At 44.3% G+C, this 26813-nt stretch overlaps 1 protein-coding gene and 1 long non-coding RNA gene across 2 annotated transcripts; one reads left to right on the forward strand and one right to left on the reverse strand.

Moving 5' to 3' along the window:
• Positions 1-17191: 17191 nt before the first annotated feature.
• LOC139832891 (uncharacterized) lies at positions 17192-18620 on the reverse strand. Its single transcript, XR_011747587.1, has 3 exons — positions 18199-18620; positions 17652-17911; positions 17192-17510 (listed from the first exon to the last, which is right to left on the reverse strand). It is a non-coding gene; the product is annotated as an uncharacterized lncRNA (long non-coding RNA).
• A 405-nt stretch (positions 18621-19025) lies between these two features.
• LOC127306246 (U-box domain-containing protein 11) lies at positions 19026-23188 on the forward strand. The gene is made up of 4 exons (XM_051336870.2): positions 19026-19586; positions 21157-21273; positions 21358-21813; positions 21928-23188. Exons 1-4 carry the CDS (start codon positions 19323-19325, stop codon positions 22984-22986), a joined length of 1896 nt encoding a protein of 631 aa, XP_051192830.1. The 5' UTR covers positions 19026-19322; the 3' UTR covers positions 22987-23188.
• Positions 23189-26813: the final 3625 nt, after the last annotated feature.

Genomic DNA, 26813 nt, shown 5'->3' on the forward strand with positions numbered 1-26813 from the left:
GCCGCGACGCCAGCGCCGCTGCACCACCGCCAAGCCCCGGCGAATGATGTCTACGCACGCTTCTATTCCTGTAGACAGTGTTGGGCCTCCAAGAGCAGATGTTTGTAGAACAGCAGCAAGTTTCCCTTAAGTGAATCACCCAAGGTTTATCGAACTCAGTGAGGTAGAGGTCAGAGATATTCCTCTCAAGCAACCCTGCAATTAAGATACAAGAAGTCTCTTGTGTCCCCAACACACCTAATACACTTGTCAGATGTATAGGTGCACTAGTTCGGCGAAGAGATAGTGAAATGCAAGTGATATGGATGAATATGAGTGGTAATAGCAATCTGAAATAACTATGGCAGCAAGTAAACATGCAGTAGAACAGTAAATAAACGGTGATTCGATGCTTAGAAACAAGGCCTAGGGATCATACTTTCACTAGTGGACACTATCAACAATAATCACATAAATAAATAAGTTCTCTTCCCTTGTACTACTTTTAACGACTCTATTGTTGGATAACAAACACCATTCATTGTGTAGGGCTACGAGAGCACCCTCAAGCCGGAGTAAACAAGCTCCACAACGTCATAAAGGAATCACACACGATGCAAACACTGTCACTGTCACACCATGGAGAGTGAATCCGGAGTTCATATTAAAGTAACTCTAGAGTGCATAGTAATAGTTAACTTCATAATCTACAAGAGATCACAATCATAACCTACGCCAAGTACTACATGATGCACACACTGTCCACATTACATCATGAAGGAGGAATAGACTACTTTAATAACATCACTAGAGTAGCACATAGATTAATAGTGATACAAAGCTCATGATCACATAAAGATCACATGGGAGAGAGAGATGAACCACATAGCTACCGGTACAGCCCTTAGCCTTGAGGGAGAACTACTCCCTCCTCATCATAGGAGACAGCAATGGCGATGAAGATGGCGGTGGTGTCGATGGAGATGCCTTCCGGGGGCAATTCCCCGTCCCGGCGACGTGCCGGAACAGAGACTTCTATCCCCCGAACTTGGCTTCGCGATGGCGGCGGCTGCATAACTTTTCTCGTCCCGTGGCTTATCTTTTTAGGGTTTTCACATCTGGGAGCATATATAGGCGAAGGGGCGATGTCGGTGGAGTCCCGAGGTGGGCTCCCCACCAGGTGGCGCAGACAGGGAGGGGCCCGCGCCCCCCTATGGTGTGGGCTCCTCGTGGCCCTCCTTCGTCTCTCCTTCGGACTCCGTGAAGCCCCTAGAAAAATAGGAATGTGGCCTTTTGTTTTGTCCAATTCCGAGAATATTTCCTGTATAAGATTTCTGAAACCAAAAACAGCAGAAAACAGGAACTAGCACTTCGGCATCTTGTTAATAGGTTAGTTCCGAAAAATGCATCAAAACGATATAAAGTATAAATAAAACATGTAGGTATTGTCATAAAACTAGCATGGAACATAAGAAATTATAGATACGTTGGAGACATATCAAGCATCCCCAAGCTTAGTTCCTACTCGCCCTCGGGTAGGTAAACGATAACAAGGATAATTTCTTAAGTGACATGCTACCAACATGATCTTGATCAATACTATTGTAAAGCATATGAAGTGAATGAAGTGATTCAAAGCAATGGTAAAGATAATGACTAAACAACTGACTCATATAGCAAAGACTTTTCATGAATAGTACTTTCAAGACAAGCATCAATAAGTCTTGCATAAGAGTTAACTCATAAAGCAATAGATTCGAAGTAGAAGGCATTGAAGCAACACAAAGGATGATTAAGTTTCAGCAATTGCTTTCAACTTGTAACACGTATATCTCATGGATAGTTGTCAACATAAAACAATATAACAAGTGCAAAAAGTAAACATGTAAGAATCAATGTACACAGTTGACACAAGTGTTTGCTTCTAAGATAGAAAGAAGTAGGTAAACTGACTCAACATAAAGTAAAAGAAAGTCCCTTCGCAGAGGGAAGCATGGATTACTATTTTTGTGCTAGAGCTTTTATTTTGAAAATATAGAAACAATTTTGTCAACGGTAGTAATAATTCATATGCGTTATGTATAAGACATCCTATAAGTTGCAAGCCTCATGCATAGAATACCAATAGTGCTCGCACCTTGTCCTAATTAGCTTGGATTTCCATGGATTATCATTGCATTACATATGTTTCAACCAAGTGTCACAAAGGGGTACCTCTATGCCGCCTGTACAAAGGTCCAAGGAGATAGATCGCATTTGATTTCTCGTTTTTGATAGATCTCAGCTAAGGACATCCATACCGGGACAACATAGAAAACAGATAATGGACTCCTCTTTAATGCATAAGCATTCAACAACAGATCATATTCTCATAAGAGATTGAGGATTAATGTCCAAACTGAAACTTCCACCATGATACATGGCTTCGGTTAGCGGCCCAATGTTTTTCTCTAACAATATGCATACTCAAATCATTTGATCATGATAAATCGCCCTTACTTCAGACAAGACGAACATGCATAGCAACTCACATGATATTCAACAAAAGTGTAATAGTTGATGGCGTCCCCAGAAACATGGTTACCGCTCAACAAGCAACTTATAAGAAATAAGATACATAGCAACATATTCAATACCACAATAGTTTTTAAGGCTATTTTCCCATGAGCTATATATTGCAAAGACAAGGAATGAAATTTTAAAGGTAGCACTCAAGTAATTTACTTTGGAATGGCAGAGAAATACCACATAGTAGGTAGGTATGGTGGACACAAATGGCATAGGTTTTGGCTCAAGGTTTTGGACGCACGAGAAGTATTCCCTCTCAGTACAAGGCTTTGGGCTAGCAAGGTTGTTTGAAGCAAACACAAGTATGAACCGGTACAGCAAAACTTACATAAGAATATATTGAAAGCACTATAAGACTCTACACTGTCTTCCTTGTTGTTCAAACACTTCACCAGAAAATATCTAGACTTTAGAGAGACCAATCATGCAAACCAAATTTCAACAAGCTCTATGGTAGTTCTTCATTAATAGGTTTAAAGTACATGATGCAAGAGCTTAAACATGATCTATTGAGCAAAACAATTGCCAAGTATCAAATTATTCAAGACCATATACCAATTACCACATGAAGCATTCCCTGTTTCCAACCAAATAGCAATAAATGCAGCAGCTTTTAACTTCCGCCATGAACATTAAAAGTAAAACTAAGAACACAAGTGTTCAAATGAAAAAGCGGAGCGTGTCTCTCTCCCACATAAGCATGAATTTATTCAGAGAATGAAAATAACAAAACGAAAATAAAGGCACAAAGACGCTCCAAGTAGAGTACATAAGATGTGACGGAATAAAAATATAGTTTCACTAGAGGTGACCTGATAAGTTGTCGATGAAGAAGGGAATGCCTTGGGCATCCCCAAGCTTAGATGCTTGAGTCTTCTTGAAATATGCAGGGATGAACCACGGGGGCATCCCCAAGCTTAGACTTTTCACTCTTCTTGATCATAGTATATCATCCTCCTCTCTTAATCCTTGAAAACTTCCTTCACACCAAACTCAAAACAAACTCATTAGAGGGTTAGTGCATAATCAAAAATTCACATATTCAGAGGTGACATAATCATTCTTAACACTTCTGGACATTGCACAAAGCTACTGAAAGTTAATGGAACAAAGAAATCCATCAAACATAGCAAAACAGGCAATGCGAAATAAAAGGCAGAATCTGTCAAAACAGAACAGTCCGTAAAGACGAATTTTTCTGGGGCACTTAACTTGCTCAGATGAAAAAGCTCAAATTGAATGAAAGTTGCGTACATATCTCAGGATCACGCACGTAAATTGGAAGATTTTTCTGAGTTACCTACAGACGGGGCTGCTCAATTTCGTGACAGTAAGAAATCTGTTTCTGCGCAGTAATCCAAATCTAGTATCAACCTTACTATCAAAGACTTTACTTGGCACAACAATGAAATAAAATAAAGATAAGGAGAGGTTGCTACAGTATTAACAACTTCCAAGACACAACAAAACAGTAGCAAAATAAAAACATGGGTTATCTCCCAAGAAGTGCTTTCTTTATAGCCATTAAGATGGGCTCAGTAATTTTAATGATGCTCGCGCAAGAAATAAGAGTTAAAGCAAAAGAGAGCATCAAAAGCAAATAAGAAACACTTTTAAGTCTAACCCACTTCCTATGAAAAGGAATCTTGTAAATAAACAAGTCATGTAAGCATAATGCGACAAGCATAGAAATGCAACACAAGCGCAACTTCAAGATTCTCAACACAAAGAGGGGAAACTTAATATTATTAAGATGCATATAACCGTGTTTCCCTCTCTTGTAATAACTTTCAGTAGCATCATAAACAAACTCAACAATATAACTATCACATAAAACATTCTTATCATGAGCTACATGCATAAAATTATTACTCTCCACATAAGCATACTCATTACTATTAATTGTAGTGGGAGCAAATTCAATAAGATAGCTATCATTATTATTCTCATCACCATAATCATCATATATAGGAGGCATATTGTAATCATAATTAATTTTCTCCTCAATAGTAGGTGGACTCAAAATATCATCATAAATTGCAGGCATGGTATAATCATAATAACCTTTATCCTCCATAGTAGGTGGCACCAAAATACCACTATCATTATAATCATCATAAATGGGAGGCAAAGTATCATCAGAGTAAATTTTCTACTCAAAACTTGGGGGACTAAAAATATCATGCTCCTCAAAACCAGCTTCCCCAAGCTTAGAATTTTCCATAGCATTAGAAACAATGGTGTTCAAAGCATTCATACTAATAACATTCCCATTAGCATGCATATAAAGTTCCATGGATTTTTTAATTCTCTCTTCAAACACATCATGTCCTAATTCAAGATAAAGTTCATAAAGATCTCTCATTTTGTTGTTGTTTTCCATTAAGCCTACCTAGTGAAAACAAGAAACAAAAAGATATAATTGCAGGATCTAAAGGAAATAGCTTCGAGCACTCACACACCGACAACAGTGCTAGAAAATAGCTTAGTAGTCGGAGGATGTGAATACCTTTTACCTTACCTCCCCGGCAACGGCGCCAGAAAATAGCTTGATGTCTACGCACGCTTCTATTCCTGTAGACAGTGTTGGGCCTCCAAGAGCAGAGGTTTGTAGAACAGCAGCAAGTTTCCCTTAAGTGAATCACCCAAGGTTTATCGAACTCAGGGAGGTAGAGGTCAGAGATATTCCTCTCAAGCAACCCTGCAATTAAGATACAAAAAGTCTCTTGTGTCCCCAACACACCTAATACACTTGTTAGATGTATAGGTGCACTAGTTCGGCGAAGAGATAGTGAAATGCAAGTGATATGGATGAATATGAGTGGTAATAGCAATCTGAAATAACTATGGCAGCAAGTAAACATGCAGTAGAACAGTAAATAAACGGTGATTCGATGCTTAGAAACAAGGCCTAGGGATCATACTTTCACTAGTGGACACTCTCAACAATAATCACATAAATAAATAAGTTCTCTTCCCTTGTACTACTTTCAAAGACTCTATTGTTGGATAACAAACACCATTCATTGTGTAGGGCTACGAGAGCACCCTCAAGCCGGAGTAAACAAGCTCCACAACGTCATAAAGGAATCACACACGATGCAAACACTGTCACTGTCACACCATGGAGAGTGAATCCGGAGTTCATATTAAAGTAACTCTAGAGTGCATAGTAATAGTTAACTTCATAATCTACAAGAGATCACAATCATAACCTACGCCAAGTACTACATGATGCACACACTGTCCACATTACATCATGAAGGAGGAATAGACTACTTTAATAACATCACTAGAGTAGCACATAGATTAATAGTGATACAAAGCTCATGATCACATAAAGATCACATGGGAGAGAGAGATGAACCACATAGCTACCGGTACAGCCCTTAGCCTTGAGGGAGAACTACTCCCTCCTCATCATAGGAGACAGCAATGGCGATGAAGATGGCGGTGGTGTCGATGGAGATGCCTTCCGGGGGCAATTCCCCGTCCCGGCGGCGTGCCGGAACAGAGACTTCTGTCCCCCAAACTTGGCTTCGCGATGGCGGCGGCTGCGTAACTTTTCTCGTCCCGTGGCTTATCTTTTTAGGGTTTTCACATCTGGGAGCATATATAGGCGAAGGGGCGATGTCGGTGGAGTCCCGAGGTGGGCTCCCCACCAGGTGGCGCAGACAGGGAGGGGCCCGCGCCCCCCTATGGTGTGGGCTCCTCGTGGCCCTCCTTCGTCTCTCCTTCGGACTCCGTGAAGCCCCTAGAAAAATAGGAACGTGGCCTTTTGTTTCGTCCAATTCCGAGAATATTTCCTGTGTAAGATTTCTGACACCAAAAACAGCAGAAAACAGGAACTAGCACTTCGGCATCTTGTTATTAGGTTAGTTCCGGAAAATGCATCAAAATGATATAAAGTATAAATAAAACATGTAGGTATTGTCATAAAACTAGCATGGAACATAAGAAATTATAGATACGTTGGAGACATATCAAGCATCCCCAAGCTTAGTTCCTACTCGCCCTCAGGTAGGTAAATGATAACAAGGATAATTTCTTAAGTGACATGCTACCAACATGATCTTGATCAATACTATTGTAAAGCATATGAAGTGAATGAAGTGATTCAAAGCAATGGTAAAGATAATGACTAAACAACTGAATCATATAGCAAAGACTTTTCATGAATAGTACTTTCAAGACAAGCATCAATAAGTCTTGCATAAGAGTTAACTCATAAAGCAATAGATTCAAAGTAGAAGGCATTGAAGCAACACAAAGGATGATTAAGTTTCAGCAATTGCTTTCAACTTGTAACATGTATATCGCATGGATAGTTGTCAACATAAAACAATATAACAAGTGCAATAAGTAAACATGTAAGAATCAATGTACACAGTTGACACAAGTGTTTGCTTCTAAGATAGAAAGAAGTAGGTAAACAGACTCAACATAAAGTAAAAGAAAGTCCCTTCGCAGAGGGAAGCACGGATTACTATTTTTGTGCTAGAGCTTTTATTTTGAAAATATAGAAACAATTTTGTCAACGGTAGTAATAATTCATATGCGTTATGTATAAGACATCCTATAAGTTGCAAGCCTCATGCATAGAATACCAATAGTGCTCGCACCTTGTCCTAATTAGCTTGGATTTCCATGGATTATCATTGCATTACATATGTTTCAACCAAGTGTCACAAAGGGGTACCTCTATGCCGCCTGTACAAAGGTCCAAGGAGATAGATCGCATTTGATTTCTCATTTTTGATAGATCTCAACTAAGGACATCCATACCGGGACAACATAGAAAACATATAATGGACTCCTCTTTAATGCATAAGCATTCAACAACAGATCATATTCTCATAAGAGATTGAGGATTAATGTCCAAACTGAAACTTCCACCATGATACATGGCTTCGGTTAGCGGCCCAATGTTCTTCTCTAACAATATGCATACTCAAATCATTTGATCATGATAAATCGCCCTTACTTCAGACAAGACGAACATGCATAGCAACTCACATGATATTCAACAAAAGTGTAATAGTTGATGGCGTCCCCAGAAACATGGTTACCGCTCAACAAGCAACTTATAAGAAATAAGATACATAGCAACATATTCAATACCACAATAGTTTTTAAGGCTATTTTCCCATGAGCTATATATTGCAAAGACAAGGAATGAAATTTTAAAGGTAGCACTCAAGTAATTTACTTTGGAATGGCAGAGAAATACCACATAGTAGGTAGGTATGGTGGACACAAATGGCATAGGTTTTGGCTCAAGGTTTTGGACGCACGAGAAGTATTCCCTCTCAGTACAAGGCTTTGGGCTAGCAAGGTTGTTTGAAGCAAACACAAGTATGAACCGGTACAGCAAAACTTACATAAGAATATATTGAAAGCACTATAAGACTCTACACTGTCTTCCTTGTTGTTCAAACACTTCACCAGAAAATATCTAGACTTTAGAGAGACCAATCATGCAAACCAAATTTCAACAAGCTCTATGGTAGTTCTTCATTAATAGGTTTAAAGTACATGATGCAAGAGCTTAAACATGATCTATTGAGCAAAACAATTGCCAAGTATCAAATTATTCAAGACCATATACCAATTACCACATGAAGCATTCCCTGTTTCCAACCAAATAGCAATAAATGCAGCAGCTTTTAACTTCCGCCATGAACACTAAAAGTAAAACTAAGAACACAAGTGTTCAAATGAAAAAGCGGAGCGTGTCTCTCTCCCACATAAGCATGAATTTATTCAGAGAATGAAAATAACAAAACGAAAATAAAGGCACACAGACGCTCCAAGTAGAGTACATAAGATGTGATGGAATAAAAATATAGTTTCACTAGAGGTGACCTGATAAGTTGTCGATGAAGAAGGGAATGCCTTGGGCATCCCCAAGCTTAGATGCTTGAGTCTTCTTGAAATATGCAGGGATGAACCACGGGGGCATCCCCAAGATTAGACTTTTCACTCTTCTTGATCATAGTATATCATCCTCCTCTCTTGATCCTTGAAAACTTCCTCCACACCAAACTCAAAACAAACTCATTAGAGGGTTAGTGCATAATCAAAAATTTACATATTCAGAGGTGACATAATCATTCTTAACACTTCTGGACATTGCACAAAGCTACTGAAAGTTAATGGAACAAAGAAATCCATCAAACATAGCAAAACAGGCAATGCGAAATAAAAGGCAGAATCTGTCAAAACAGAACAGTCCGTAAAGACGAATTTTTCTGGGGCACTTAACTTGCTCAGATGAAAAAGCTCAAATTGAATGAAAGTTGCGTACATATCTCAGGATCACGCACGTAAATTGGCAGATTTTTCTGAGTTACCTACAGACGGGGCTGCTCAATTTCGTGACAGTAAGAAATCTGTTTCTGCGCAGTAATCCAAATCTAGTATCAACCTTACTATCAATGACTTTACTTGGCACAACAACGAAATAAAATAAAGATAAGGAGAGGTTGCTACAGTATTAACAACTTCCAAGACACAACAAAACAGTAGAAAAATAAAAACATGGGTTATCTCCCAAGAAGTGCTTTCTTTATAGCCATTAAGATGTGCTCAGTAATTTTAATGATGCTCGCGCAAGAAATAAGAGTTAAAGCAAAAGAGAGCATCAAAAGCAAATAAGAAACACTTTTAAGTCTAACCCACTTCCTACGAAAAGGAATCTTGTAAATAAACAAGTCATGTAAGCATAATGCGACAAGCATAGAAATGCAACACAAGCGCAACTTCAAGATTCTCAACGTAAAGAGGGGAAACTTAATATTATTGAGATGCATATAACCGTGTTTCCCTCTCTCGTAATAACTTTCAGTAGCATCATAAACAAACTCAACAATATAACTATCACATAAAACATTCTTATCATGAGCTACATGCATAAAATTATTACTCTCCACATAAGCATACTCATTACTATTAATTGTAGTGGGAGCAAATTCAATAAGATAGCTATCATTATTATTCTCATCACCATAATCATCATATATAGGAGGCATATTGTAATCATAATTAATTTTCTCCTCAATAGTAGGTGGACTCAAAATATCATCATAAATTGCATGCATGGTATAATCATAATAACCTTTATCCTCCATAGTAGGTGGCACCAAAATACCACTATCATTATAATCATCATAAATGGGAGGCAAAGTATCATCAGAGTAAATTTTCTCCTCAAAACTTGGGGGACTAAAAATATCATGCTCCTCAAAACCAGCTTTCCCAAGCTTAGAATTTTCCATAGCATTAGCAACAATGGTGTTCAAAGCATTCATACTAATAACATTCCCATTAGCATGCATATAAAGTTCCATGGGTTTTTTAATTCTCTCTTCAAACACATCATGTCCTAATTCAAGATAAAGTTCATAAAGATCTCTCATTTTGTTGTTGTTTTCCATTAAGCCTACCTAGTGAAAACAAGAAACAAAAAGATATAATTGCAGGATCTAAAGGAAATAGCTTCGAGCACTCACACACCGACAACAGTGCTAGAAAATAGCTTAGTAGTCGGAGGATGTGAATACCTTTTACCTTACCTCCCCGGCAACGGCGCCAGAAAATAGCTTGATGTCTACGCACGCTTCTATTCCTGTAGACAGTGTTGGGCCTCCAAGAGCAGAGGTTTGTATAACAGCAGCAAGTTTCCCTTAAGTGAATCACCCAAGGTTTATCGAACTCAGGGAGGTAGAGGTCAGAGATATTCCTCTCAAGCAACCCTGCAATTAAGATACAAGAAGTCTCTTGTGTCCCCAACACACCTAATACACTTGTTAGATGTATAGGTGCACTAGTTCGGCGAAGAGATAGTGAAATGCAAGTGATATGGATGAATATGAGTGGTAATAGCAATCTGAAATAACTATGGCAGCAAGTAAACATGCAGTAGAACAGTAAATAAACGGTGATTCGATGCTTAGAAACAAGGCCTAGGGATCATACTTTCACTAGTGGACACTCTCAACAATAATCACATAAATAAATAAGTTCTCTTCCCTTGTACTACTTTCAAAGACTCTATTGTTGGATAACAAACACCATTCATTGTGTAGGGCTACGAGAGCACCCTCAAGCCGGAGTAAACAAGCTCCACAACGTCATAAAGGAATCACACACGATGCAAACACTGTCACTGTCACACCATGGAGAGTGAATCCGGAGTTCATATTAAAGTAACTCTAGAGTGCATAGTAATAGTTAACTTCATAATCTACAAGAGATCACAATCATAACCTACGCCAAGTATTACATGATGCACACACTGTCCACATTACATCATGAAGGAGGAATATACTACTTTAATAACATCACTAGAGTAGCACATAGATTAATAGTGATACAAAGCTCATGATCACATAAAGATCACATGGGAGAGAGAGATGAACCACATAGCTACCGGTACAGCCCTTAGCCTTGAGGGAGAACTACTCCCTCCTCATCATAGGAGACAGCAATGGCGATGAAGATGGCGGTGGTGTCGATGGAGATGCCTTCCGGGGGCAATTCCCCGTCCCGGCGGCGTGCCGGAACAGAGACTTCTGTCCCCCGAACTTGGCTTCGCGATGGCGGCGGCTGCGTAACTTTTCTCGTCCCGTGGCTTATCTTTTTAGGGTTTTCACATCTGGGAGCATATATAGGCGAAGGGGCGATGTCGGCGGAGTCCCGAGGTGGGCTCCCCACCAAGTGGCGCGGCCAGGGAGGGGCCCGCGCCCCCCTATGGTGTGGGCTCCTCGTGGCCCTCCTTCGTCTCTCCTTCGGACTCCGTGAAGCCCCTAGAAAAATAGGAACGTGGCCTTTTGTTTCGTCCAATTCCGAGAATATTTCGTGTGTAAGATTTCTGAAACCAAAAACAGCAGAAAACATGAACTGACACTTCGGCATCTTGTTAATAGGTTAGTTCCGGAAAATGCATCAAAACGATATAAAGTATAAATAAAACATGTAGGTATTGTCATAAAACTAGCATGGAACATAAGAAATTATAGATACGTTGGAGACGTATCAGCGACCACGGCCGAGCCAGCGCGAACAGGGGTGAACCCGAGCCGGCCCGTCGGAGCCCATATGGGCCCGAGCGCGCGCCGCGACGCTAGCGCCGCTGCACCACCGCCAAGCCCCGCCATGCCTGCACCGCTGCACCACCGCCGCTCCCCGTCCGCGCGCCGTCACCTCCGCCAGCACCCAGCCACCGGCCCCATCGCCCCCCGCTCCGCCCCGCGCCCGACGAGATCCCTCTCGCTAGTGGACGCGGGGAAAAGGAAAACCGCCCCGCCGCCACCTTCCCCGGGGGGGGGGGGGGGGGCATGGCTTTGCCGGCCCCCCTCCGGCGGCAGTGAATCAGGGAGGAGAGGTGGAGGGGGCTACTGGCGGCGGCTAGGGTTTCCCCCTGGTCGCCAGAGGAGGGCGACGCGGGGGTTGAGTCTCCTGGCGAGAGTATGCTCTAGTAGTCTGAGTGTGCAATTCTCTAACGTCTCGATGTGACTGCAAGTCATGTAGAATTTGAATGATATTTGTTTGATGAAGAAAAATTATGCCTGTAGGTGGGCCTGTCCGTGGGCGCCCACTAGGTGATAACCTCTGCCCGCTGAAACAGTACGGGATGCCGCTTGCTGCTCGTTTAATTCCTTGAGATTACAGGGTGTCCGCTCTGGCCCACCACCTTAACCCAATATCGATAGTGCACAACACCAAAGGAATCCCACGATGCGAATCTTCTTCGGCAGCTCCCCATGGACCTCGCCAGATGCGTGCAATTGAGGATCCCCAAGAACCTCGCCGGCCGCCGGGAGCTCCCCACAGGTCTGCTGCTCAAACGACGGGGTGAGAGTGGTCCTTTCCCGTGGCAGAATGGAGGTGCTGGACGCGGACGAGGTCAACTCAGGAGGCGGAGGGCAGTGGCCATGGAGGGGAGCGGCGAGCGGCGGAGAGAGAGGAGGGGTGGTGGCGGCGCGCGAGCTCGAGGGGGAGGGAGCGGAAGGAGCAGCGGACCGTCGCCGGCCATGGCGCGACGCGGCACGAAGAGGAGCCGACCGCAGCGTCGCAGCGAGGAAGGCTACCTAATCCCGTCGAGCGGCGTGGCGGCGGTAGCGAACCAGTAGCGGAAGCCCATCAAGTTTTTTTGCCCGACAGTGGGCGTCCGATATAAGGATTTAATCGGGCTGGGCTGGCGGCACCGTGGACGGCCCGTGACCACCTACAGGCTGAAGAAAAATTGAACGAGTCGGAATTACATTATTGCGTTTTTCCTATTCACGCGTTTTTTAATCTGCGAATAATTAAAGAGGGCGTAAACAGTTTCGTTCTATAACATACTAGACCATAAAAGCGCGCGTTGCCGCGCTCGTCCATCTAAAAATGATAAATATTAAAATATTTATGAAACATGGAACTAAAATACCATAATACCATGTGATAAATGCTCATGTTTTAGAGCCCATCCATCTTGTAGAAAGAACATCAATATTTTTTGAACCATATAAATATTATAGAGTAAATTGGATGGTTGGCAACTTCCAATTCAAAGTTTTAGATATAGTATTGCACAATCTTACGCACATAATTTGCATGAATGGCTACACATATACAAGGATGGAATAAAAAAGTGTAATAGCATGACTAAAATAATTCATGATACAACTTAAGTGCAAAACTACTAATTAATTTTGATGGAAAGAATCAGCTTTATTTTGGTCATTAAGAGGGCACAATCTAGAAATTTTAGCGAACTAAGGAGCAGTCATGCTTGCTTCTCATCTACTTGATGCTTCTTGTCTGCATTACTTGACAATTAGACATCGCACATGAGAACAAGTTTTGTGCTGCACCTTCACATCTTCTAATATACTGGACTATGTGGAGGTGTCAGGCTACCGCTTGTTCAGTTTGAAAGCAATGAGTTCCCAATCTGTTTCAAAGAAGACTTTGATTGCCTCAAGTTGAGTAGCCAGAGCCCCAAAACTTCAGACAGCGCACACAGTTCCACTCATAAGGAATCATGGACGTCATCCTTCGTTCCCGCTAGAGGAGCTACGACCTTCCCCTTATCATGTCCCGCGATTGCACCCCAGCCTGATGTATCATCCTCAGGAATGTAGGAGCTATTTGCATTATTCCAACATACATAAGCCAGGGGCTTCCAATTATATCATCCTCTCGAATTTTGTTTCGGTTATTCCACCAGTGCCACCAGCAAGGACCTGAAAACGTTTTGGTTCTGGCAATTTTCAAATTATGTCCATGGTAGCCCTGATAGACTGCATCTTTTTCAGCTTAGATCTGCATTCCCTAGACCAAGGCCTCGCCATATTTCTTTAACCGCTTTGTATTTGGCAAAAGTGCCCCCCATATTCTTCTGCCAGTTCACAAACATGGCACTTCATCGACCAGTCCACTTATCTTCAGCTTTACACGCAGAGCCAAGGAATTGCGCGCTACTTGCCAAGGAAACATCTTGATTTGATGGGACAAGGCAAAACCCACATGCGGCACCAGAAGCTGTCATTGCAGTTTCAAAATTTCATTCAGTGGACCTGACTGTCCAACTAAACATGAAGTTTTTGTAGGCTTATTTTAAAAAGAGTGCAGAACTTTGCTATCCAAATGCCACGCACCAAGATCTTCAGCCCCTTGTGGAGGCTGAAATGAGGTAGTCTTCAACTGCATAGCCTGAAGGGGGGTCCTTGGGTACATGTACCGGGGTTCCACCGTTAGCTCAGTACCAATCTAAGCAGCAACTTAAAGGAAAAAAGATCCACCTCAGCGTACTTTACATGTACACAACCTTGGTTTCATCCTAGTTATGTAATGCGAAAACAGTATTGGTCATCATTTCACACGTGCAAGAAGCATTGCGGAGCAGCACAGTATGAAAACAGAATCTTCAACAAAGGAAAATAATAATAAAATTATTATTCTATAAATCAAAGTTGGTTTGAGTCTAGCATGTCTATTTTACATCAGTAGTAGCAGAAAAATAATGAACATTGAAGTGTACCATATAAGCCAAACAATAGTGTATAAGCGCGAACCTGGATGTCGAAAATAGAAGGCAATAAACTGAAACAAGGACCTTTTTGAGAACACCATTAAAGTATGCACACGCCAAGCAATTTTTGAGACAAACTTCTGAAAATAAAGAAGGTTAGTTGATTATCTCCCATAAACCCAATACCAAAGAGACATAACTACCTACCGCAATAATTATTTGATCGACTTGGTGTACTACAAAATAGAGGACTTCAGAATGTTAAAGTTCACATCTAAAAAAATGCTAAATTTTACCATGACAACAACTACTCTTTCAGTTGTTCGCTCCGGTCCAATTATGAGCACATTCAAATGCAGACCAACTAACATGTTATTAAATTAACTTGATAAAGTATCCAAAATTAACATGCACTTCTCACTATAGCTTTGAAGTATACGTCAAAGCTTCACCTCACCTCACCTCCTTCTCATGAATTAAGCACTTTTACCTTGACGGCTATTCCCAAAGTTTATCTGTTTATTCAAAATAGCAAAATTATAGCCTATTCAATAATAACACATTGGAAATTGAACTTGCCAACATTTGGCATAAGCTTGAAGAGTCACATTGTAATTCAAATCAATAAAAATAGACAGACGGACATGTCTAGTACCTTCTTTTTTTTTTTTTTTAGCGAACCCGCAGGAGATCTGCGCGTCATTGCATTAAGCTTACGGGAGAAAAACGGACAAAGATGTCCCAGTCCACCAAAATACAAATGGGGTGCCAAGCGCCATTCTGGCGCCGGCAAGAAAGGAGAAAAACCGCTCACTCTCCCGGCAGCCTACCGCTATGCCTGGCCCTAACCCAGCCGAGCCACTCATCGACAATGAGCCCTAGCGTCACGGCATGGGGCAAGCGCTTATCCTCAAAGACACGCGCGTTCCGCTCCAGCCACAACGATCTGAGCGTGAGCATGATGAGAGAGTTGGCCGAGCGGCGGTCTGCCTTGGCGAACCTAGCAGCCGCCTGCAGCCACCAGTCGTTGATGCCGAGGTCGCCCGTGGGGGTGAAATCCGGTAGCCGTAGTTGCACGACGAGCCCAGCCCAGATCGCGCGCGCGTACGGGCAATGCAGGGACAGGTGATCGAGCGTCTCGTCACTGGCATCGCAAAGCTTACAAAGCGTATGCGACGGCAGGCCGCGCCGCAGCCTTCGATCGGCAGTCCAGCAGCGCCGCCGCAGCGCAAGCCAGGCGTGGAACTTGAACTTTAACGGCGCAAAAGAGTTCCACACCAAGGGGGCCGCGGGCAGACCGACGGTGCCATGGAAGAGCGCGCGGTAAGCACCCTTGGATGAGTAACTTCCGTCCGCCGTCCACCTCCACCTGAAAACGTCGGAGACCGCTGCGTCGTCGACCTGTTGCAGCTCATGGGAGGCTGCCGCCCACAGGCGCAGGTATTGCACTACGGCGTCCACGGAGAGCTGCCCCGAGATGTCTTGCGCCCACGAATTGTTGAGCTTCCCTTGCTGCACCGTACGGGTCCGCCGCACGGCCGGCTTGACAAGCTCCAGGACTGCAGGCGCAATGGAGTCGATGGCGAGCCCCCCAATCCACGCGTCCTCCCAGAAAAGAACATTGGAGCCAGGGCCGAGTTTGATAGAAACGGAGGCGTTGAAAAGGCTGACAGTGCTCTCCGCAGCCGCGATCGGTAGGCCGGCCCAAGGCTTGTCCATGGAGGTGCGTTGCAACCACAGCCAACGCGTGCGGAGGGCGGCGTTCATGAGCGCGAGGTTGCGCAAACCCAAACCTCCGAGCGACTTCGGCTGGCAGACGAGATGCCAAGCGACAATGCAGCAACCACCCTTTGCATCCGCAGCACCTACCCAAAGAAAACCGCGTCTCAGCTTGTCAACCGCCTTGATGAACCACGGATCAAGGTCGAGAGCGAGCAGCTGATAAACCACCGAGGAGGAGAGCACGGCCTGCACATAGGTCAAGCGGCCCTCCCTAGAGAGCAACCTAGCTTTCCAGAAAGGCAGCTTAGCGGCGAGCTTGTCGAGTACGGCGTGCAGGTCTGCCTTCCCAGGCTTCCGTAGGGACAGCGGCAAGCCAAGGTAGCTGCAAGGGAGCGCGCCAAGCGGACACGGCAGTGCCTCGTCGAGATCGAGCAGAAGCTCCGTAGAGCACCGGATCGGCGCGGCGAAGCTCTTGGCCGGATTCGCCTGGAGGCCAGAGAAGCCACCAAAGCAAGCCAGCACCTCCCAGACCGCTGCGATCTCGTCGGCGCATGGTTTGGAAAAGATGACGACGTCGTCAGCATAGAGGGAGACGCGGTGGCGCAGCCCCACCACCGCCAGGCTAGAAAAGATGCCGGCCCGCTCCACTGAAAGAAACAGCGCTGACAGCACGTCCATGGCGATGACGAAGAGCAACGGGGAGATGGGATCCCCTTGCCGCAGCCCCCTCCCGTGCCGAAACGCATCGCCCGCGCAACCGTTGACGAGCACGCTCGTGGAGGCCGTACGAAGCAGCATCGCGATCCAACCCAGCCAACGAGGGCCGAAACCCCTCTGCCGGAGCACGCTGAGGAGAAAAGACCACGAGATGCTGTCGAAAGCTTTGGCGATGCGTTAGAGCTGAATCAATATCTTATTGAAGGTTCTCGTCCCTAATAAAATCATGTACAAATATAAATGGTTGCTTCATATATTTCTCCCTGGTATTAGGCCTAGAAGAGGGAGCAGGGGATTGCCACGGAATGGAGCTGTACTTTCGAAGGGAAGCAACTCATGGCAGATATTCTGGTGCTCCTTGGAGGGTGCTCGCCTGGTACTGCATTCCGATCTCCATGGCCCCTTCCTCCACCGCGAAGTGACAGGCGTAAGGCATTCCACTTTGCGGCTAGGAGATAACAAATGAGACGGCCATCCTCTCCTCCTCTTGCGTACCTAACGCACCCTGTTTCAGATTTCAACATAGATATAATTCATGTTCTTCAAAAAGAAGTATTGGAACATTGAACAAACGGAACTTGAAGTACCAAAATTTCTGAAAACTAAGCAAACACCCTGATTTGTACTGAAACATAGAAACACCTACCAAAAATAGCACATGGTAACAATTATACAATGTGCTTACGCTCAGCATTATAAGCATCCGAGCCCAAACCATTGATGCCACTCATGATCTCTCCATCCTGCAGGCAAACCGTGGAGAACAACGTCAATTCAGAAAAGCTACCTATTACCATAGTGTTTCTAAATGAGAATATGAGATACTCTCTAGTCCCTCCATCATCCGACAGCCTTAGGCAGTTAAAATCGAAGATGAATCGAGTGACCCGTCATTATCTTCATATTCTGGGATACCACATAACAAAGTTCAGTTGAAGAACTAATTTGATAATTTCACAAATCAATAAAGACCTCACTTGCATGTGAAGTTTGCAACTCCACTTGCGATGTGAGCCGATTCAAGAAAAATCAAGTGAAGTATATTCTGAGCAGGTGAGTATACTTCAGAACTTAAAATTGGGGATTGGTCCAAAGAGTAGTTAAGCGCAGAAAATCAGCACAGTGCAGATACTTCTAAGCTCCAAGATATTGAGATACGTTCAGATATAGGACTGAAAATAGTATTCAAGCACCTCAAAGATGTGCAGCTCGCATCGGACTCCGATCGCCATTGCCATCACGTCGTGTGTGTAGTCCACGATAGATAGATAGCACCTCGCTCCGTGGGTGGTGCGGCAGATCGAGCAGCGGGGCGGCCAGCACGGGCGAGGTGGGGACGGGCACGAAACCTTGAAAGGCGGGAGAGCGAGGGCAGCGGCGGATCCCCGTCGAGAGCTGAGGGGTTTTGCGGCCAGCCTGCTCCTCCAGGAGAGGAGGGGATGAACGCTGGTTTTGTAGTAACGGCTGATTAACTCAGTCGAGGCTTTGATGGCGGACTCCAATCGTCTCGCTTCGCCCCCTTCTCTCTCCTTTGCTTTTTTTTTCCTCCTGACCAGATTTGACTCGCTTGACCCTTCGGCTTGCTGCGGGCGCGAGTTGGCCCAGCGTGCGTGGATCTTGTCCACCCATTTATGACTGACCAGTTTCTTGGTAAGATTGACCACATCGCTCCCAGGTAGGTCTTCAGAGTAGCAGCCTCTGAGATGTTGGGCCGGCCCAATATGGCGGACAGGCGCACCGAGATGGCCCAAAACGCTGTGGAGGCTCCTAAGTGGTTCTATTATACTGTTAACTAATAGTATATGCAGTGTACAACCTACTTGCATTGGGGCCACACGGGATCCGGATCGCCGGTTGCAACCTTCGAAGCTGGCGGGCGAGGTCTCCAGCCAGGCAGGCACCCGACTTCCCCGCATTTGTTTACTCCGGTCCGCCGCGCCCGGGCCGGGAATCTCTCCTCTCCTCACGCGGAAGGACGGCAGCCAAACCAGTTGGAGTCCTTCGACACCCCAGTACCCCACCCCCAGCTCACCTCCTCCTCCCCTCGCCGCACGGCTGCACCGCACCGGAGGGAGGACGGCTGCACCACCACCACCATAGCTGCCGCCAACCCAGCCCCGCATTTCATTAATCCACAGCCCATCCATCATCACCTTCCCTGCCTGAGCTCCCCCGCACTACGCGCCTGCGCTGTCCAACTAGTACCGCCGCATCACGCACGCGACGTTGACATTGGCATGCCCCCCTCCCCTTCCGTCTCCCCACCGCCGCCACCTCCTCCGCCCTTCCTTATCCGCGCCGAGTCCTGACCGCGGCGATGGCGACGGCCGAGGCGGCGGCGGCGGCGGAGATCGTGCGGGAGATCGCGGCGGTGTGCGCCGCCGACCCGCTGCGGGCCGACTGCCTGCGCCTCGCGCGGAAGGTCTCCCTGCTCCCGCACCTCCTCGCCGAGGTCGCCGACGCGGCCTCAGCGGACCCCGAGGCCGTCGCCTGGGTGGCCGACCTGCTCAGGGCGCTCCAGGCCGCCAAAAGATTCATCACGCTCGGCCGCGCCCCCCCGGCGCCGCCCGCGACGGATCAGGTGACTTCCAGGACCCTTCCCCCCCCCCCCCCCCCCCCCCCGGCATCTGCTACCTTCCCGTTTGCAAGCACATGGACCGCGATTCGCGCGTCGTCTAGTCTAGCTCCAACAACGTTCTCTCCATTGCCTTGTTTCCGTTTCCTCGCTACCATGATCCTGGTCCACTTCCGTCAGCAATTGGTATACCCGCCAGCATTCGGAAAATACACCTGACTACTATCAGTTGTGCATAGATTTGCCGCTGCAGCTGCAGCTACACCTTCCTCGCGCCGTGGTATCTTATAGCTCCTGCAGCACATCTAATTACACTTCGGTGCACCGTCATATTTCTCAAACCAAGCTCGTCCCGCGATCTCGATGAGTGTCAACTTGAGGGCACCAAGAGCAACGGAGGTGGCAAAAAAAACATCTTACTACCATGCTTAGCCAACAGCCAAGCCAAGGACCAAAGATAAATCACGTGTCAATTCAATTGTCGACCTCTTTTCCTGCCATGCCTCTTCTCCGAAATGCTCATTGGCAACCTGTACTGCTTGCTGGTTACTGAAATCTTTCAGCAGCATCGGAAGAAAAATCCCACGTTGCAACATTCATTCATTCGCCGTCTAAAAAGTAATGCATATTACGTCACTATATGTGCGTAAACTCATGGCATACATAAATAGGGTTTACTTAAAATTATGTATCAGGTGTTTTCCGAGATTTTTGGTACGGAACTGGTCATGTAGTTCATAAAATTAGTTTTGGTTCTTGAGATCACACTATGCTACTTAAGATAACATTGGAAAGTTTTATGTGACTCTCTGTGCTCTCAAGTAGATGAGCGACCCATTTTACTCCCCATCTTCATATTCTAAAACGGTCCAAGGTTGATCATATATTGCTAGACCCTTCTCTCATTCTTCTCATGAAACTCTGAGAAGCGGCATGCCAAGCTTCAACTTCAATTGCCTTGGTTCAATTAGTGCTTGTCAATTGTCACTCTAAATCTCTACATTTTTAAAGTTTCAGGAAGCTCTACTTCCATGAGCTATTTGTCCTCAAGTTGCTATAGTTCTGCTCATTCAGAGTCTGTTAATATAATCAATCTATACTACTGCTAGAATCTTTCTATAGAGGAACCACAATACCATGGAACTTTTAACTTCTTGTTTGTACTAGTGGGGCCAAACGGATCTTGTTTGAATGAAATAACCAACACATGATTGTTTTTATACCTAATCTCTGAGAAAGCTAAGCATATGATTATACCAAGGGGCATTAATTGATGTAAAATGATATCTTTTCTGCATACACCATATTAACTCCTAATGCAAAGTTTCCATGTCTAATAAATGTTAAATTTACATGCGTGTTATTATGAAATCTGTACCTCATGTCTCAGCATCCATTCTACTCCTTTCAAATGTCAGTTAACTCAATTCAGAACAGCTGTTTTAATGTGATCTCCAATTCATTTGTATGAATCCTTATAGGCTGACCTGCATTATACCCTGTTAACACTTTTTATTTCGAATGTAATAGCTTGTTAGTACCTTTAATTCTTATGCTTCACGTTTTCATTGTTAAGGATGTCATCGACAAGAATATTGCTGTTCAGTTCAAGTACGTGACTTGGCAGTTGCAAGCAGCTCTAACAAACCTACCACATAGCTGTTTTCAAATATCTGATGAAGTTCAAGAGGAGGTATAGTTAACTTCATTGACTGATACTTTACAAAGATTGCTCCCTCACTAATTAACATAGCTGTTTGAATTCATAAACCTGTAGGTTGATTTAGTTCGGGGTCAGCTTAAAAGAGAAATGGAGAAGAAGGGAGCCTTTGATGTAAACGTTTTTTCAAAAATTCATGATATCTTAGTTCGTCATGCCGATACTGTTGGATCACAATCTCAAGAACCAGATAGCCAGGCTGAGACATTGCAGATGGAAAACTTCAGCAGTGATCAACTGGAGTTGCAAAATGTTGCTTTACTAGTTTCAGAAATTAGCGGGATAGCTAAATCTGACATCAAGAAAATAACATCTGAGCTAATTGAAGGACTAGAAAACACTATAGTTACTGATTCTGCAAAACCTGTCGATGTTGAGAGCCAAAAAAGTGACGACACAAAAGGCTCACCTGACGAAGTTAAGAAGCCCGAATCTGTAGCTATGCCTGAAGATTTTCGTTGCCCAATATCTCTTGAGCTGATGAGAGATCCTGTCATTGTGTCAACAGGACAGGTAAATTTGCACACCATCACCTATTATTTGTTCGCACAGCACTTAAGAGTACTTCTGTCTAGGGCTTCAAGCATAATTTGACACCTGCTAACAATTTGCTCGCTAATGTTGTAGACATATGAGCGTGCTTTCATTCAAAGGTGGATTGATGGTGGGAACCGGACCTGTCCAAAAACTCAACAGAAGCTCCAAAACCTTACATTAACCCCGAACTTTGTCTTGAGAAGTTTGATATTACAGTGGTGTGAGGAAAAAGGGATTGAACCACCTACGAGATCTAAGTATGAAGGTTCTTCCGTAGAGGTTGGTGAGGACCGATTAGCAATCGAAGCGTTAGTTCGCAATCTCTCTTGCAGCTCGTTGGATGAACGGAAATCTGCAGCTGCTGAAATAAGATCTTTGGCCAAGAAAAGTACAGACAACCGTATGCTTCTAGCAGAGTCTGGTGCTATTCCTGCTCTAGTGAAACTGTTGTCTTCAAAAGATCCGAAAACCCAAGAACATGCAGTTACCTCCCTTTTGAACCTCTCGATATATGATCAAAATAAGGAACTGATAGTGGTTGGTGGCGCCATAGTCCCAATCATACAAGTGCTTAGGGCGGGTAGCATGGAAGCAAGAGAAAATGCAGCTGCGGCTATTTTTAGCTTGTCACTAATCGATGATAACAAGATTATGATAGGAAGCACCCCTGGGGCGATTGAAGCTTTGGTTGAGTTGCTGCAGGGTGGCAGTTCAAGAGGCAGAAAAGATGCGGCAACAGCGCTGTTCAATTTATGCATATACCAAGCAAACAAGGTCCGTGCGGTTCGAGCAGGAATATTGTCGCCACTGGTTCAAATGCTGCAAGATTCATCTAGCAATGGAGCTACTGATGAAGCGCTGACGATCTTGTCAGTCCTCGTGAGTCACCACGAGTGTAAAACCGCCATAGCCAAGGCTCACACCATTCCTTTCTTGATAGATTTGTTAAGATCAAGCCAGGCCCGCAACAAGGAGAACGCAGCTGCTATTTTACTTGCCCTATGCAAGAAGGATGCACAGAATCTGGCTTGCATAGGAAGGCTGGGTGCTCAAATACCACTAACCGAGCTCTCCAAGACAGGCTCGGACAGAGCCAAGCGCAAGGCGACTTCTCTCCTGGAGCATCTCAGTAAGTTGCAGGTGCTCTAGTCTCCTTGCCCATCGCATACCATTTTGCACGTGTGCGTGGATTTTACGTGTACGTATACATACAAAAAATTTGTAACTTCATCTGTTATTCGGTGTGAAATTAGTGGGGATGGTAAAGAGGTTTTGGACAACCTGAAATGTGTTTGTTGGTGGATACAATAAAAGGGTTGGCGCTGATGAATCTGATCTGTGGTGTTGCTCATCTGAATGAATCCCCGTTCAAGCCTTCTAGATCTCCTAAGTAATATCTATTCATGACTTCTTGGTTCCAAGATATCAGCTTTGACATTAACCAGAAACCTTTTCTCATGCCACAAAACGTTAACCAAGATTCCTTCACCACCATCAGAAAGATCAGAGATTTGGACAGCACTCAGCGCCGCCATAATCTAGCATCATTATCTGTTGCAACCCAAGTTGTTGGAAGCCCCAATATACTCGTCTGGACATGACACTACAAGGTGATTCTGGTTTGAAAAGTCACATGGTAATGGTGACTTTGTGTTTGTTTCTTTGATTTCAATACCATGCTGATCCATGACTGGATAGTGAGAATGACACGGACAGATGGTGAGCTGTTTGACATTCGATTTTACTGGACCTGATACTGCGTTCCCTCTTCTGAACATTTGACTGCTCAGAGCTTCTCCGTTCGCATGCCTGCGGCCGCAAGACTAGTGCAAATGTTGTGCTATCTGTCGTAAGAAATGTTGTACTCACACGCACCGGTCAAACAACGTTGCGTTTTCAGAACAAACTCAGCGACGGTGAGATGGTGCATACTGTTAGCGATTCGCTTTTTTTTTTTTGAAACTGCGGCAAAAGCTTTGCCCCAATCTATTAATTAAGAAGAAGAGATGCCCGATTAATTAACGGAAAATTGGGCAAAAACCGTTACAACAACACCAAAACCACAAGAGGACAACACCCAACACATGCAACTATCCGACCGACTAGAAAACCACGAACTCACGACGCCAAGAACACCAAGCCACAAAGATGACCCTACTAAACCAACAAAACCACCCAAATTGGGACTATGAAGGAGTTGCGGAAGCTTTCCTTGCAAAGCCCCTCCTCCTTACTATCACGCGAGACGGAGACTTCTCCACCTTCTTGATCATGTTCTCTGAAGCATTTTCCGCCAAGACGCAAGCAATCTCCTTGCTATATCTAGGGCTCGCCGCCTCTAGACTAACAAGCAGGTCACCAAGCTCTTTTGCAAAGAGAGCATCGGCCTCGGGTGCTAAAGCACCTGCCTCAGTAACTTTGTCACCAGGGTCAACAAAGTCAAGCGGCTGGCAAGGCTCCGCCGGTGGATGTGCGGCAGCCACCACCAAGGTCTCACGCGAGTCTACCTGCAGATGCGTCATCGACAAAGGAGAAGAGGTCTCCCTACACAACTCATGTAGCTCGAGCAGGACCAACATCACCGGAACCAAGGTCCCATCAATGGCCTCGCACCTAGAGGCAATCGACATATCAGGCTGCGGCGAAGGGAAGGACCTAGCATGAGGGGAGAAACAACCATAGATGCATTCTTCTTCAACCATAGACGACTCCTCTGGGGTCTTGTGGGCAATGGCTTCATCACCCACCTTTGACGATTCGCTTTCATGTGGTGTGTAACGTGATACGAAGGTACCAAATAATATTATCACGCGATTTGTCAGTTTGTGACGATGTGATGCACCAGTGCAAGGTCGTGGCAGTGACAGAAAACTGAAGTGTATTGCCCATTACGACAGGCCGGCGCACTAAACAACCAAATCAAACAAAATAGCAGTACTTACTATTTTGTATTTTCAAGGCGCCAGATGTATGTTGCGAGAAAAGAACAGGCAAAGCCATTGTCACAATTGATGTCACCTAAAAATAGAGACAATGGCAGATCACCGTATGCAGGGAGTCTCCAAGAGAGCTGGATTATTAGCACAACAAAAAAAAAATATCACAAAAATTATACTGTTGGAAAACTTTTTTTGAATACGAATCCAATGGTATAATTTTTGTGGCATATATTTCATATTTTGTTCGCCAAATTTATAATCAAACTTGTTTCTCGAAATATATAATACGCGTCTAAACCTGTATGAATGTAGTAGTGCGATCGAAGCAGACAAAAAGAGGTACTGATCGGTTTGATAGTGGAATTACGTAGTACTGAACGGCCTACCGACAGAGGAAGACTTTAGGTAAGATGCAGCCCCCAATGCAAATTCAGCTGACATCTTATCGCGTTGTTAAGAGGCCTACGGTTTGAGACGGTTTGACCTATAGTTTATCTCGCTTCTTCCCAGGGAAACAATCAGGTGAGCAATCTCCTCCCGAAGGCCGACTCATGCAAACACCGACGAGGCAACGACCAACAACAGAAAACATTCTAGACTAACAATTCTAGGAGCATCTCAGTAAGTTGCAGGTGCTCTAGTCTCCTAGCCCGTCGCATACCATTTTGGGCGTGTGCGTGTATTCGACGTGTACATATACTGCTATACATACAAAAAGTTGTAGGAGTAACTTCATCTGTTATTGGGTGTGAAATTAGTTGGCTGGTGATCGGGTTTCAGACAACCTCAAATGTGCTGTTGCTCATCTTCGTGATGTTTCATTTTAGCCTTTTAGACTGGAGTGTTATTGTGCTCTCCATCGAAACATATATTCATTACTCCTTTGAACCTGAATTTGTAACCAATAGGGAGAGAGCAGTGAGAAAGTAAAGAGAAGTCAAGTTTTGTTTTCACGGTATAGAAAATAATTGTATTTGTAAGTTTCAAATAATTCCGAGAAAAATCATTGCACGTGACAGATGCCGGTATGAGGCTGTGAAGTTTGAAACTTACATATGCGTATTTATGATCCTTATAAAAACGAATAATATAGATATCCTACGTAATCAAGTTTCAAACTTTGTCACTTAACACGAAAACCGGATCTCAATGAAATGGATGGATCAGAAGTTTGGGACAGATGTGCCCCAGTCCAGACGACGATTCTCGTGTTGCTCCCTTCGTTGTTACAAAGGCCTATAAGTTTATTTCTAAGTCAAACAATTTTTTTTTGACCTAGATAATAGAAAATGACTCAAAAGAAACATAGTCCTTTTGGGGAATGGAGGTACTATCAGTGTATCACCTTGTGTCATATTAAGCAGAAACTTTTTTTTCCATGCCAAAGAACATTAACCAGATTCCTTTCACTCGATCGGAAAGGTCGTAGATTTGGACAACACTGAGTGCTGGCATAACCTCATTGTCACCGTTCCAGGCCTAGCTCCACAAACTCGTGTCGCGTTTCGGTGTTTGGCGCATCTAGCCTAGCCCAAAACGGATAGCTCTCTCCATTCCAAAACATTGGATGGCTACTCCTCCTTATAAGCTGCTTGTAGCCCTCTCTCGTTAGCGAGCTGGGACTAAAGTCACTGACAACGCTTGGTATTTTTTTTTCGATAAAAGTTATTTTATTACTTAAAATATTTAAGCGTTACACACGATCTCTGCATATAGCTAAGATGCACATAGTTGTTCAACATCTAAGTACGAAAAGAAAAATAAAAGGCCAAATACATGAGCAACATGAAATAGTATTGGCTCCTAAGGCGGTGAATGTCCAATCCTGAGATTATGCTGTCACCCATGTTAGATAATAAACTTCCTCACCATGTTCTCCAGCCATGTAGACACCTTCATAAAGAGGGTATGGTTCTCCATACACTGAAGAGACGACCATGAACGGAGCAAAGTGGTGCACCGGTAGAAAACCTACATAAGAGAGGAATTTTTATCGTTAGAAAGCTTGTCATTACTACATAACCAAAGCGAGCAAAT

Source organism: Lolium perenne, chromosome 6, assembly GCF_019359855.2.
Source record: "Lolium perenne isolate Kyuss_39 chromosome 6, Kyuss_2.0, whole genome shotgun sequence".
NCBI classification, from domain to species: domain Eukaryota; kingdom Viridiplantae; phylum Streptophyta; class Magnoliopsida; order Poales; family Poaceae; genus Lolium; species Lolium perenne.

Bases quoted from the DNA above. Each gene is read 5' to 3' on its own strand.
- LOC127306246 (XM_051336870.2), top strand. From the start codon at position 19,323: ATGGCGACGGCCGAGGCGGCGGCGGCGGCGGAGATCGTGCGGGAGATC. The intron at 19,587-21,156 runs GTGACTTCCAGG...TTCATTGTTAAG, and splicing joins CGCCGCCCGCGACGGATCAG to GATGTCATCGACAAGAATAT. The intron at 21,814-21,927 runs GTAAATTTGCAC...CTAATGTTGTAG, and splicing joins TCATTGTGTCAACAGGACAG to ACATATGAGCGTGCTTTCAT.